At 44.4% G+C, this 15,177-nt stretch overlaps 1 protein-coding gene across 2 annotated transcripts in view; it reads right to left on the reverse strand.

The window, feature by feature from the left end:
• Nucleotides 1-15,177, reverse strand: part of MYO7A (myosin VIIA) — a 188,876-nt gene that overhangs the window by 140,977 nt on the left and 32,722 nt on the right. For both annotated transcript variants that reach the window (XM_032771522.2, XM_032771520.2), the window contains exon 2: nt 7,259-7,316. In XM_032771522.2, coding sequence (XP_032627413.1) covers nt 7,259-7,276 — 18 coding nt within the window. In that variant the 5' untranslated portion in view covers nt 7,277-7,316. The remainder of the gene's footprint in view (nt 1-7,258; nt 7,317-15,177) is intronic.

Below are 15,177 nucleotides of genomic sequence, written 5' to 3' on the forward strand. Positions count from 1 at the left end.
GCCCAGGAGGGTGTGGTATGTAAGTGTCCCAGGTCACTGGGTGGGGGCTCGAGCCGGTTATGCATTGTGTTACTGAAACGGAACCCCTGGATACTGAACCCGGCCCTTGTTGCTGCCAACTCAGAGGGGCAGAAGGGTTACACTCTCAATGCAAGGCAATGCTCTGGGAGTTAACCACTTACACTTCATAGGGTGTGTGTGTGTGTGTGTGTGTGGTGTGTGTTTTGTGTATGCTCGTATCTCTTTGGTTTTATTTCCAGATCTAAAAATGTAACTGCTTGAACTGAAACAGTAAACACTGAGGATGAGTCACTGATGTTCTGTGCAGCCAGACAAGCTCATTATGTTACCAGACAGGAATCTGGAAAGTCCCCCCCTCTTTTTTCCCCCCTTTGTATACCAAAAAGGAGTTGCCAGGACCAATTTGCCAGTGACTAAAGCTGATAAGTGAGGCTGCCAGCAGGCTCTGCTGAAGAACAATATTTCCTTTTCTTCTAATTTGCTGAGTGGAAGGCAAAAAGAACTACATATAAGTCCAATGCAGTTTCTCCTCATTGCTCAGAGCTACTTCTTCCCAACGAGAACTCAGGTCTCAAGGATCAGTTCCTCCAAGAAAGGGCCTGTTTCTTACCTGCATCAGATGTGCAGCAACGTAATTCCTTGATTCACACTAGTGTAAGTCAGAGGAGAATCAGGCCTCTGAGACTTTTTGTGCATTGAAGAGCGGGGAGGGAATGCATTGAGGGGGAGGGAATACCATATGAAAATTGTCTGCATTCAAGGAAAACACACACGGGAGAAACAACTCTGAAAAGCAGAAAGGTCCAAACACTAGCTTTTCAAGGAGCATCAAGACGTGCACAGGTATATTTCTACAAATCTTTGATCACAATCAACTTATTTCAAAGTAGCAGCCGTGTTAGTCTGTATCAGCAAAAACAACGAGGAGTACTTGTGGCACCTTAGAGACTAACAAATTTATTTGAGCATAAGCTTTCGTGGGCTACAGCCCACTTCATTGGATGCATAAACTGGAACATACAGCAAGAAGATATTAATACTTATTCTTGCTGGCTATAAGCAACCATCCATAACCTGCAACTCTTCAGAGCATGGTATTAAAATAGAGACTGTTCAGATGTAAACCATTGGCCCGAACCTCAGCTGGTGTAAACTGACATACTTCCCCTAACTTCAGTGGAGCTGCACCAATTTACATCAGGCTGAGAATCTGGCCCCATACATGTAACAATAAAGATGCGTGCTCATGTTACTAATGGCCTTTTAGCTTATCACAATGGAGAGGATTTAAATTATTTGTGGGTTTTATTGTACTTCACTTACAATAACCAGTAAAAATCTAAAGAAGTCAGTTTCCCTGTGTCTGTAGTCAATTAAACACTTTGGAACCAGACAGTGTGATGTTTAGGTTTCAAGAACTGCAGAAAGAATGTCAATAAAATGTTTCTGCACATTTTTTGTGGAGGTTCTCTTGAAAAAAATTAAACTGAGAAATATTAGATTTTTTAAAACAAAGTTTAAATGTTTTTCTTTTGTTTTCCATTGAAAAAAATGAAAAAAAGTCAACACCACAAAAATTTCTGTTTTTTTTTTCCAAAAAAGATCATTTTTTGGAAAAAAAAAAAATTTCAGCAGAAAACATTCAACCAGCTCTAATTTCTTCTCATAAGGAGCCAAATTCCTTATTCATTTATTGCACCCACTCATTGCCCATGGAGAGATTTGCTTAAAGAAGGACTAAATAATAAGCGAATAGGGATTTCAGGCTTTTTTTTTAAAAATCTTATTTTTTGATCTCTATCTACTTTACAGTAACACTTGAACTGACTGGAAACTTTACGAAATCTTATACCAGAGCAGGCAGTGGGACTATTAATTATTTATATGCTAGAGATTTTGTAAGGTTTGCCATAGGCTGATGGTATCTGAATTATTAAATGATCATAGAATCATATAATTGTAGGCTTTGAGAGGTCATCTAGTCCAGTCCCCTGCACTCGTGGCAGGACAAAGTATTATCTAGACCATCCCTGACAGGTGTTTGTCTAACCTGCTCTTAATAATCGCCAATAATGGAAATTCTACAACCTCCCTAGGCAATTTATTCCACTGCTTAACCACCCTGACAGGAAGCTTTTCCTAATGTCCAACCTAAACTGCCACCACAGGAGGATTCCCCAGTCCACTCTAAGGCCACTTTAAATCTGCTTTGCACCAGAGGAGAAGCACAGACAGAGTGAATGGGACTGAAGATCTGGCTCACTATGGATCCCAGAGTAAACTTTGATACAGTCTGAACACTTCTGTACAATGACTATGGGTATGTGTAGTAGAGCAGGACCGGGGCTCAACCCTCCTTGAGGGCGGAGGGGAGCCGCACCAGCTCACCATGCTCCGTCGGCCTCAGGCCCGTCCCTTGCTGCGGTGCTGAGGGAACCGACAACGGTTAGTAAGTGCCTCAGGCCCTGTCAGTTGGGCTGGGCACTAAGCCAGGAGTCTATAAACCCAGGCCCTTGGGCAGAGCGGGCAGCACACAGTCTAGGCTCAGGCCTTTCCGCAGGGCTGAGCACCAAGCTAGAAGTATACAAGCCCAGGCCCTTGGGCAGGACGGGGCAACACACACAGTTAAGCTCAGGCCTTGCAGCAGGGACTGAGCGACAAGGTAACAGTATATATAAGCCCAGCCCAAGCGCGAGGCAACACACACAGTTAAGCTCAGGCCTTTCAGCAGGGCTGAGCACTAGGTAACAGTATCTATATAAGCCCAGGCCCTTGGGCAGGGCGGGGCAACACACACAGTTTAAGCTCAGGCCTTCAGCAGGGGCTGAGCGATAAGGTAGCAGTATCTAGGCCCAGGCCCTTGGGCAGGGCGGGGCAACACACAATCTAAACTCAGGCCTTCAGCAGGGGCTGAGCGATAAGGCAACCACTGTAGGTGGCCTCCCCAGGCCAAGGGAGGGGGAGTCTGCCACCCTTAAGGGGGTGGCAGGGGGAACGCAGGCCCTCCAACTGCACTGCGTTCCAGCCCGGGGCCCGTACAGCAGTCAACGCCAGCTGAACGTGTCAGTGGGGATCCATCGAAACACACTGACATTGTTCCGGTGGAGTCTGAGGCCTGACGGGGTCAGCTCCCCCGCGCCACTGCCAACCTCCCCCTCCAATCTGCTGGTACTGTGCCTTCGCCAGCGTCGTTCCGGGGGTCCCAAACCATGTGTTCCTCAGGGGACCGGGTGTCGGGAGATCCAGTCACTCCTCAGAGGTACCAGGTGTCAGGAGTCCAGACGCTCCTCCACCGGCTGCGCGTTGGACAGCTCAGTCGGCTCTTCTGTGGTATGCCCCAGGGGGAGGTCAGGCAGTACCTGCGGATTACCGGGCACAGGGGCGAGGCCGGGCCCGAGTGAGAGCTCGGGCCCCAGCGGCTGCCTCTCCGGCAGCTACTTCCTAATCGGGCGCTGGGGCGGGCTTTTGTACTCTGTCCCGCCCCTGACTTTTGGGCGGGGACAGGCAGCAGGCCTCCGCCCCTCCGTGGCGCACCTGGCTCTGGCCTATTCCCCCTCAGGAGCGCGGGAGTGGGCCCCCTCACTACAGTTTATGTCTATGCTACTCGCCGGCTCGGCAGGTAGCGGATTCAAGTTTCAAGGATAAGATATATCACGTCTCATCTAGACGCGTATATCGAATTGTCCGAAGCGCTCCTGTGACTCCAGGAAGTCACCAGAGCGAGCAGCGGCTAGCGGCAATGTCGACAGGCGGAGCGTGTGACTGATTACCCAGCCCGCACAATGAGACGGAGGATATGTCAAATATAGATACTTAGACTCAGCACGCTATTCACGTAGCTGAATTGTGTTTCTTACTCGACCTCACCCCCTAGTGTTAACCAGGCCATCGTGTGTTTCTACCAATATTGACCACAAAGCGGTCAAGCATCACCTTGAACAGGGTATTCTGAATCTGAATGCACTTTCTTTAAATTGGCATCCAGTGTTTGTTGTTATTTCCGCGTCAGTTCCTGAAACGGCATCACTAATAAATTCAGTTCAAAGGCAAGTTGCAACGTTTTATGCGATGGAAAAGAAATTAATCCCTTATCTAAACTAGTGAAGTGCAGTTTGTTTATCTGATGGCTGATGCTCCTTCAGCACTCCGTGCAAGACTGCTGCTATATTTTCTGCTCACTCCGTTTTGATCTTAGTGTTCCTGACAAGCCATTTTAGAAATACTAGTCAGAATAACAGGTTTCAGAGTGTAGCCGTGTTAGCTGTATCAGCAAACACGATGATCCTGTGGCACCTTAGAGACTAACAAATTTATTTGGGGCATAAGCTTTTGTGGGCTAAAACCCACTTCATCGAGTGCATGGAGTGAAAAATACAGTAGCAGTATATATATCTATTAGTATTATAATATATATATATAACCACACCACACACACCAGCCATGAATGGGAGTTTGCCTACCAAGTGGGGGTCAGTGCTAACAAGGCCAATTCAATTAAGTGATACGGGCCCTAGTCTCAACAGTGACAAGAGGGGTGAATATCAAGAGAGGAAATGACTTTTGTCGTGCCATGAGGTCAATGCAATCAAGCTTGATGATAGCCATTCAACCATTGATAAGAAGGGTAAGTATCAGGCAAAGGGAAATTACATTTCGTAGTGACCCCTCCTCCAGTTTTATTCAAGCTAATTTGATGATATTCAGTTTGTTAAATAATTTCCTATTCTGGCAGTTCTCGTTTAACGTCTGTTTTGAAGGGTTTTTTTGAAGAATTGCCACTTTTAATCTGTTATTGAGTCGTCCAGGCGAGATTGAATTGCTCTTATGCTGGTTTTTTAAGTTACAATTTCTTGATGGATCTTTGATTTGTGTCCATGTATTCTTTTGCCTAGAGATTTTCCAGTTTGGCCAATGTACATGGCAGAGGGCCATTGCTGGTATATGATGGCATATATCACATTTGTAGATGTGCAGGTGAACGAGCCCCTGATGGTGTGGCTGATGTGGTTAGGTCCTATGATGGTGTTCCTTGAATAGATATGTGGATAGAGTTGGCAACGGGACTTGTTGCAGAGATTGGTTCCTGGGTTAGTGTTTTTGTAGTGTCGTGTGTAGTTTCTGGTGAGTATTTGCTTCAGGTTCGGGGGCTGTCTGTAAGCGAGGACTGGCCTATCTCCCAAGGTCTGTGCGAGTGAGGGATCGTCCTTCAGAATAGGTTGTATTCTTGATGTCCTCCTTGATGATGCGCTGGAGAGGTTTTAGTTGGGGGCTATAGGTGACAGCTAGTGGCGTTCTGTTATTTTTTTGTTCGGCCTGTCCTGTAATAGGTGGCTTCTGGGTACCCTTCTGGATGTGCTGTAGTCATGAAAAGGTTGGAATATGAACGAGAGGCTGCTAGGCAACTCTCTGACACCACATTCTACAGGCCATTACCCTCTGATCCCACTGAGGGTTACCAAAAGAAACCACCATCTGCTCAAAAAACTCCCTGAAGAAGCACAGGAACAAATCTACACAGACGCATCCCTAGGGGTAGTCTTTCTGTTACCCAAGATCCATAAACCTGGGAATCCTGGACACCCCATCATCTCAGGCATTGGCACCCTGTCAGCAGGATTGTCTGGCTATGTGGACTCTCTCCTCAGGCCCTATGCTACCAGCACTCAAAGATAGCGAGACACACTGACTTCCCTAGGAAACTACAATCCATTGGTGATCTTCCAGAAAACATCATACTGGACACTATGGATGTGGAAGCCCTCTACACCAACATTCCAAACAAAGATGGACTACAAGCTTTCAGGAACAGTATCCCCGATAATGTCATGGCTAACCTGGTGGCTGAACTTTGTGACTTTGTCCTCGCCCACAACTATTTCAGATTTGGGGACAATATATATCTTCAAGTCAGTGGCATTACTGTGGGTACCCGCATGGCCCCACAGTATGCCAACATTTTTATGGCTGACTTAGAACAATGCTTCCTTAGCTCTCGTCCCCTAACACCGCTACTCTACTTGTGCTACATTGGTGACATCTTCATCATCTGGATCCAGGGGAAGGAGGCCCTAGAGGAATTCCACCAGGATTTCAACAATTTCCACCCCACCATCAACCTTAGCCTGGACCAGCCCACACAAGAGATCCATTTCCTAGACTTACAGTGGAAATAAGCGATGGTCACATAAACACCACCCTATACTGGAAATCCACTTACCACTATACATACCTACATGCCTCCAGCTTTCATCCAGACCACACCACACGATCCATTGTCTACAGTCAAGCTCTAAGATACAATCTCATTTGCTCCAATCCTTCAGACAAACACCTACAGGATCTCTATCAAGTGTTCTTATAACTACAATACCCACCTGGTGAAGTGAAGAAACAGATTGACAGATCCAGAAGGGTACCCAGTAGTCACCTACTATAGGACAGTTAGCCCACAAAAGCTTATGCCCAAATAAATGTGTTAGTCTCTAAGGTGCCACAAGGACTCCTTGTTGTTTTTTCTAGTCAATAGTGTCCAGCATGCCAGATTCTGCTCTTGTTTACATTGGTGTAAAGAGACTTCACTGGAGTCACTCCACGTGGCCACCTGGATAAGGGCTTGATTCTACAAGGCACTGAGCATCCTGCTGCTAATCCAGATAGAGCACATGCTTTGCTGGGGCAGGACCAGAGTGACACTGAAACAATTCACGTGCTGAAAGTTAAACACGTGCTTCAGTGCTTTGCCCAATGAGAGGGCAACTTTCAGGGTCACGTCCTAAATGAGACCAGATTTTGACAGTCTCCAGTCTCTATGTCAGGAACTTGGTTGATTTTTTTTAAAGACACCCATGGTTCCATTATACACAGCTAAAGTAGAACCTCAGTGAAAATCAACATCAAATATAGACGATTATCCCTTGAAGAAAGACTATTTTAAAAATGTCCATATCAAACATCTGCAAGCAGCTCTCACCATGTTTGGCCCCGGACAAGAAAATATAAGTAGTGCATTACGTGAGGTAAAACTCTTTCCAGTTAATCTGGGCTATACAGTGCAATGATTTCCACTAAGCCAATCAAGGACTCAGGCTAATAGGCACAAGAGGTGTATCTTTCGACTGTCCCTTATAAAGGGATAGAATAGGCTAAAAATAACCCAACCCCAAACAGGCCTTCTGTTAGCTAACAAAGTGACATTTTAAAATGAGCAGCTCTAAAGTACAGGGAACAACTATCTTACCTGGCGTAGAATGACCATGGCTCCTACGTAAACACATCAGCAATTGCCTCTAGGAGCCCTGAAACAGAAAAGAAATTGAACATAAGCCTCTAATACATCCACATTAATACTACATCCACATTAATACCAACACTTTGCTGAATTAGACAAGCTGACCTCCTTGGGTGATAAGAACAGACTCTTTTTCTTGATCTTTTTTGCAGGACATTTGAATATTTGTAAACTAAATCTTCTAAAGTTAGCCAAAGAATAACTGAATAAAGATATTATGTTGTATTATTTATTTGAATGGGGCCCTGTTGTGCAAGCTGCTACCAAACCAGTAGGAGAAAGACAATCCCAACCCCATAAAGCCCACAGCAGTCAGGCCAAGGTGAGGGCTGCCTGAAAGTTTTCCACTGAAACAGTTTTTCAATGGAAATGTGCATTTTTGGCTAAAAATACTTTGCAAAAATTGTTTGCTTTCCTTAGCAAATATTGAATTTTTGTTGTAAAAACAAACAGCTGAAAATCAAAACTTTTAATTCAGAAATGTCAAAATATTTCTTTATGATATTTTTGATCAAGATAAAATGTTTTAACACTCCTGAATCAAAATATTTTATTTTGGGTCAGCTTGACATGAAACCATATCCTCCTGAGATATCCCAGTGCCTTGAGGGAGATTGCTGAGCTGACATATCCAAGAGCTACTGCAGTTGCCCATGTGTACTCTAAACCACCTGCTCAAAGAAAGGATGGTCTAGTGGTTAGGATGATAGCAGGGGACTTAGGAGTTCTGGGTTCAATTCCTTGCTCTACCACAGACTTCCTATGTGATCTTAAGTAGGTCTCTCTGTCACTCAGACCATCTGTAAAATGGAAATAATAGCACTTTCTGACTTCACAGAGGCATTGTGAGGACAAATACATAGAAATAATAAAGTGTTCAGATACTGTTGTGATAGGAATTGTGTAAATACTTATTTTTTTTTATATGGAATGGCTGCCGTATGAGGAGAGATTAGTAAAACTGGAACATTTCAGCTTGGAAAAAAGACGACTAAGTGGGGATATGATAGAGGTCTATAAAATCATGACTGGTGTGGAGAAAGTAAATAAGGAAGTGTCATTTACTCCTTCCCATAACACAAGTATTAGGGGCCACCAAATGAAATTAATTGGCAGAAAGAAAAAAAAAAAAAGGAAGTATTTTTTCACACAACACACAGTCAATCTATGGAACTCCTTGCCAGAGGATGTTGTGAAGGCCAAGACTATAACAGGGTTCAAAAAAGAACTAGATAAATTCCTGGAGATTAGGTCCAGCAATGGCTATTAGCCAGGATGGGCAGGAATGGTGTCCCCAGCCTCTCTTTGCCAGAAACTGGGAATGGGTGACAAGGACCAGATCACTTGATGATTACCTGTTCTGTTCATTCCCTCTGAAGCACCTGGCATTGGCCACTATCGGAAGACAGGATATTGGGCTAGATGGACCTTTGGTCTGACCCAGTATGGCCGTTCTTATGTTTTAGAGAAAGAGTTCTACTACTTCGACCAAGAAATGCAGGGCAACTCTAAGGAGTTTAAACAAAATGCCTCTGTGCCTAACTGTGTCATAGGCAGCAGTTAAATCCAAGAAGATGGCTCCTGTCTTTAGATTTTTTGAAAACCATTTTTGATAAAGGTGGTCAAGGCCAATACTGTTCAATGTGTATATCAATGACCTACCAGCTACACTCTTGTGCAAGTTTATCTATGCTGATAACACCAAGCTCATGCCTTCTCAGAAACTGACATAGTCTTGAACGAAGAGGCTCCTGGCAGACTACTGCAGTCAATGATGCCTGCAGCCGAGCTTTTCTAAGACCGTTTCCAGTGTATTCCATCTGCACAATGCAAGCGCAAGCCACGAGTTAAACATTTTCCTCAATGCCCAACGTCTGCAGCATGATCCAAACCCATTTTTCCTTTGCTGTGACATTAGATGAGTCATTAACATACCACAACCACTTGAGAAAGATGGCAGCCAAAGTTAGCACTCAGAACATCCTGCTCAGAAACTGGCTGGCTCAACCTGGGGTGCAAGCACCCAGACACTTAGATCATCAGCCCTTGCCCTCTGATATTCAACAGCAGAGCACTGTGCTCCTGTCTGGTGTCACTCGTCTCACACGAAGCTGGTCTATGTAGACCTTAACAAAGCTATGTGTATAGTTACCGGAACTTTATGGGCAACTCCGTTACCATGGCTACTGATACTTAGTAACATAGCTCCGCCCCTTATTCACCGTAAAAAGTCCTCTGTCAAGTTGCTGGCTAAGATTTGTGAGAATAGCGACCTGCCATTATACACAGACCTCTTCTACCGCCCACTAGCTCACCTGTCTTCTAGACACTCTTTATGGTCACTTATGCCACCACAGAACATGATGGTGGAATCTGGTTGGCGCAATGAGTGGTCAATAACAACAGTCGTTAATCACTCTCTCGTCAGTGACCCAACCATCTGTCCACCAGGTTTTTATTTGCCAAGGCACCTGTGGTCATTGCTGAAGCGGTTTGGAACAGGACAGGGCAACTCTGTGGTCAATCTCTTTAAATGGAGTTTTTCTAATGACCCAGGATGCAGCTATGGTCAATTTTAGACTATGTCACATTTTCTTGTTGAGTGCTCACTGACTTATTTTGATGGCAGGCTACCAGCTCTCTATCTGGCTGATGATGATACCATTAAATGGCTGGGCACATTGCGCGTATGTCGATAATGATCCTCATGGTGCCTAATGGAAGCTGTAGTTTGAGTATCTCATGCCCCCATTCTCCTTATGGGCAGGGCTCACTGGTTAGACTACATCTCCCATGATGCACCAAGCCACAGGAATCACATGACACACTGAGAGGGGTCAACAACAGGGAAGATCATGGTGCATCATGGGAGATGTAGTTTGGCCAGGGAACCTGTACCCCCAAGGAGAAGGGGGCATGTGGTGCATGAACTACAACTCCCATGAGGAACTGAATAAGTGCAGGCAGACACAGTTTAATCTGAAATTGACACAAAACATTTCAATTTGGTTTGTCACACCAAACTATTTTAATTCAGGGCAATTCAATCCAAAACCAAATATTTTATTTAAATTTTCTTCATGGAAACTTTCAGTTTTCAGATGAAATTTTTCAGCATTTTAATTTTTCCAGCCATTTTCCAGGAAAGTTTTAGACAATAATAATATTTTGTTTTCTTTTCCAACTAGGTGTGATCAAGGATACAGCAACTAGTGGTCAGGGATTCAGCCTTAAAAAAGTAAGGCATATACTGTTGTATGTGGGTTTCCTAATATAATTTTCTCTGGATACATAAAACAATCATTCTGCATCTACAGCAATCATCACACAACTAAAATAAGTTCAGTTAGGTCTTGTCTACACTGGGATTAGCACCAATTTTAGTCATTGGCGGTAGCAATCTATGAAGTTTAACAATCCTAGTATAGACAAAGAAAGCTGCCATTTGAACATGTGGAGTTTGAAACTAAGGTTAACTCAAATTATATATATCATGGTTTTCACATTCATAGGTTTAAAAAATCTGAAGGGACCATTATGATCATCTAGTTTGACCTCCAACATAATACAGGCCACGAAATTTCACCCAGTAACTCTTGTACAAAACCCATAATTTCTGATTGAGCTAAAGTGTATCTTTTAGAAAGACAACCAGTCTGGAGTTAAAGACTTCAGGTGACAGAGAATTCCTATCTAATGTGTCCCAGTGGTTAATTACCCTTACTGTTAAAAGTTTGTGCCTCATTTTTAGTCTCAATTTGTTTAGTTTCAGCTTCTAGCCACTGGATTTTGTTATACTTTTGTCTGCTAGATTAAAGAGCCCTCTACTACCAGAAATGTTTTCCCTCTATAGACCATGATCAAGTCCCCTTTTAACCTTATGTTGATAAACTAAGAAAAAGTACAGAGAAGAGCAACAAAAATGATTATGAGCATGGAACAACTTCCATATGAGGAGAGATTTAAAAAAAAACCCAGGGACTGTTCAGCTTGGAAAAGACACAAGAGAAGGGGAAATGATAGAGGTCTATAAAATCATGAACGGTGAGGAGAAAGTGAATATGGGTTTAATGAACTACGAGGTCATGGGGCAAAATTAAGAGGCAGCAGGTTTAAAACAAACATAAGAAAGCACTTCTTCACACAATGAACAGTCAGCCTGGGGGACTCATTACCAGAGGATGTTGTGAAGGCCAAAAGTATAACTGGGTTCAAAAAAGAATTAAATCAGTTCATGGAGAACAGGTCCTCAATGGCGATTAGCCAAGATGGTAAGGGACTCAACCCCATGCTCTGATTGCTAGAAGGTGGGACTGGATCACTTGCTAAATTGCCTGTTCTGTTCACTCCCTCAGAAGCATGTGGCACAAGCCACCCTCGGAAGACAGGATACTGGGCTATGTGGACCATTAGTCTGACCCAGTATGGATGTTCTTATGTACTTATTCAGCTTGTTTGGTCATTTGAGCTCAAATCATTGTGATAGCTCTGTAGTAAGCCCTTTCTAATGTGTTGAAGATTTTTTTAAAGAGTGGGCACTAGTTTTCCTTGTCTACACTTGGAGTTTGCACTGGTGCCCGGCTAACTATGGCTGAAACCCCCAATATAGACCAAGCCACAGACCAAATCCAGTGGGTGCCCTTATGAAGTTTCTCCTCGTTCAAAAGCTTTTTAAACAGTTTTGACCATTATGCTCATCGGAAATGTCTTTCAGACCCGTAAGAGCTTTAAATCCATAGACATTTTAGGCCCAGTTTTCAGGTTTATACTTGGCATAAGAGCCAATGGAGTGGAATAGGACACCTTACACATCCCTAATTCTGGGATTCAGGGAGGACTAGTTCAGCCCACCGCATGATCTGGAACAGTTGCCAACAGCCAACCCATATTTGGGGCTGAAGATCTGGTCCTTTAATTGCAACTCATTCTGCTTTAAGGGATGCTGGGCTGGATTTATTAACAGCAGGGAGGTATTGTGCCATTCCTTAAGCATTAATGCAGGGCACTTCTCAGGCATTAATGAACACCTGTGAGCAGCTGGCATTCTAAGAACAGCTAAGGGATCCCAGCACCTTCAGAAAACGATTGCAGCCAAAATAATCACAAATATGAATAGACAGTGGAAAAAATCCATAACTGCAAGCATTTTTGTAATCGGTCAGGCCAGTTTCAGTTGTGTACAGAGCAGCTCAAGAGAGCTATGATGGGAGGCAGTGCAGTCCTGGCTCTGCCACTTGCTTGCTGTGAGACTTTGGACAAGGCATTTGGCTTTTCTGTGCCTCAGTTTCCCCATCCATAAAATGAGAATAATGACATTCATGTCTATTGAATGGCTAAGTTCCAATAGATGAAAAGTGCTACATAGGATGATTATTGCCCCGCTCATTAACCAGTCAGATTGCTTGTATTATCTTGCCTTATCACACCATGCTTATTGTTACATGATAAGGGTCTGTCACAGTCCTGACAGAGACACGGCCTTAGTGGTATAAGCGACAATTCGGAACACATTTTCCAGAACACCCCTAGATCCATGGGCTCAGAGCTCAGTAAAATTGCTACAGTCTTTCATCCCTTCCAAAGCAAAGTGAGTCCCATGCAGGTCACTCTGCGATGTCCTCTCAGATGATACCATACACAGAGATTCTGCTTGTTGCTACATTTGGTGTTCCCTATCCCCATTGTCCTTGGCCAAAAATTCTGCTGCTCCCACTCTTATTCAGTGTACTCCAAGATAGCTGGCTTATGTATGTAGGGCCTGATTGTGCCTCCTACAATGAGTACACCTGAGTGGAGAGGGGCAGGAATCCTTGTGGGCTACCTGGTTGCAGGGGGGAGAGTGGGAAAAGGATTGGGATCACATTGCCCAAACCTCACGTGAATAAAGAATTTGTCAATAGACAAACCCATCCAGGGGGAGGCACAATGTCTATGCCCTGGCTCCCTGCCTCTTGTTGCCCTGTCTCAGTTCATTGATAATGCCACTTGCTCCAGCTCCATGGAGCCCAGGACCACAGAGCCCAGCTGTCTTCAGGAAGCCCTGTAAGATTCATCTCGGTGTCCAGGTTTTTCCATAAATCCTAGCTCACTTTCCCTGATCATCTCCTGGCAGCATCCTTCTTATCTCTACACTTTTAGAATTCTGGTGTGGCATGGGGAGAATCAGACACTGATTTCTTGCTCCTGAAGGGAAATATTGACTGAGGCTCAGTTAAAGCTTAGTGTGCATTCAAAACAGGAAGCCAATAGGCCAGATCCATTCCTGCAGAGTGGAATGGGTGGGGGAGGGGGTTCGAAATTACACAGCCGCCCCCCAGCAGGAAGGATACAGAGTACAAAGCCAAGGTCTGCTTCATTCACCAACTTTTGAATGTTACCAGATAGTTGGAGTGCTAATGGCACACAAATGTCCAGATTTATTGATAAATGGCCTGTAGGCAGACAACAGGGCAAGGTGCTGCTTAGTAAGAAGTGCCAGCGAGTTACAGAGAGAGAGGTTTTGTAATCAGCACTACCATTGTTTGCTGTGGTAGGCAAGTAGATATGCAACTCACTGATCTGTTACAGTTCCTCTGGGACAGCTGTCTCCTGCACACCTCTTGGAGGCAGGATAAAACAGGGAGGCTGAGGAGTGAGGACTTGATTCTGCATTGCCTTGCACCTCATGTAGTTATTTGCAGCCGGACACAGTGGGTGTACAGAGGCTAGGTAGTGTTATAAAATCCACCTTGTAGGGGTGTAAATGATCACACAAGGGGAATGGCTATGGTGATCAGTCCATGAACAAGTACTGGGACTGGATTACTATATGTCAGCCTGACATTGATCCGAGGCAAGATAATGGAGCAGCTGATGAAAGGAGCGGGGTGTAATTAATGCAAATCATTATGGAAATAGATCCTGTCAAACTACATTGATATCGTTTATGAAATTACAAGTTTGGTTGATTATGTCAACACTATTATCTTCAAGAAATCTAAGTATATAAAGGCATCCGATTTGGTACCACACAGCATTTTGATTAAAAAACTAGAACAGTGTGAACTTAACCTGGCACACATTAAATATAATCATAGACTTTAAGGTCAGAAGGGACCATTATGATCATCTAGTCTGACCTGCACAATGCAGGCCACAGAATCTCACCCACCCACTCCTGTATCAAACCTATGTCTGAGCCACTGAAGTCCTCAAATCATGGTTTAAAGACTTCAAGGTGCAGAGAATCTTCCAGCAAGTGATCCGTACCCCACGCTGCAGAAGAAGGCTAACTGATAGGTCTCAAAGTGTTAATTGTAAATAGGAAGTTGTCATCGAGTGGGTGTGTTTCTAGTGGGGTCCCACAGGAATCAATTCCTGGCTCTACTCTATTTAACATGTTTAATCAATGACCAAGAAGAAAACGTAGAATCTTCACTTATAAAGTCCTCCCATGACATAAAAATTGGAGGAGTGGTAAGTAACAAAGAGGACAGGGAACTGATTCAGAGCAATCTGGGTCACTTGGTACACGGTGTGACAAAGTTCCTCCTCTACCTTGGTGGGTCCTGCACTTATGGACGGATTTGTTCACCTCAGTGATCTTCCCCTCTTGTGGAACCCACAGTCTGGGTCAGCTCCCTCCTGTGTCTGATCAGGAGTTGGGAGGTTTGGGGGGAACCCGGGCCCGCCCTCTACTTCAGGTTCCACCCCAGGGCCCTGTGGATTGCAGCTGTCTATAGTGTCTCCTGTGACAGCTGCATGACAGCTACAACTCCCTGGGCTACTTCCCCATGGCCTCCTCCAAACACCTTCTTTATCCTCACCACAGGACCTTCCTCCTGGTGTCTGATAACGCTTGTCCTCCTCAATCCTCCAGCAGTACACTC

Source organism: Chelonoidis abingdonii, chromosome 1 (assembly GCF_003597395.2).
Source record: "Chelonoidis abingdonii isolate Lonesome George chromosome 1, CheloAbing_2.0, whole genome shotgun sequence".
Classification (NCBI taxonomy): domain Eukaryota; kingdom Metazoa; phylum Chordata; order Testudines; family Testudinidae; genus Chelonoidis; species Chelonoidis abingdonii.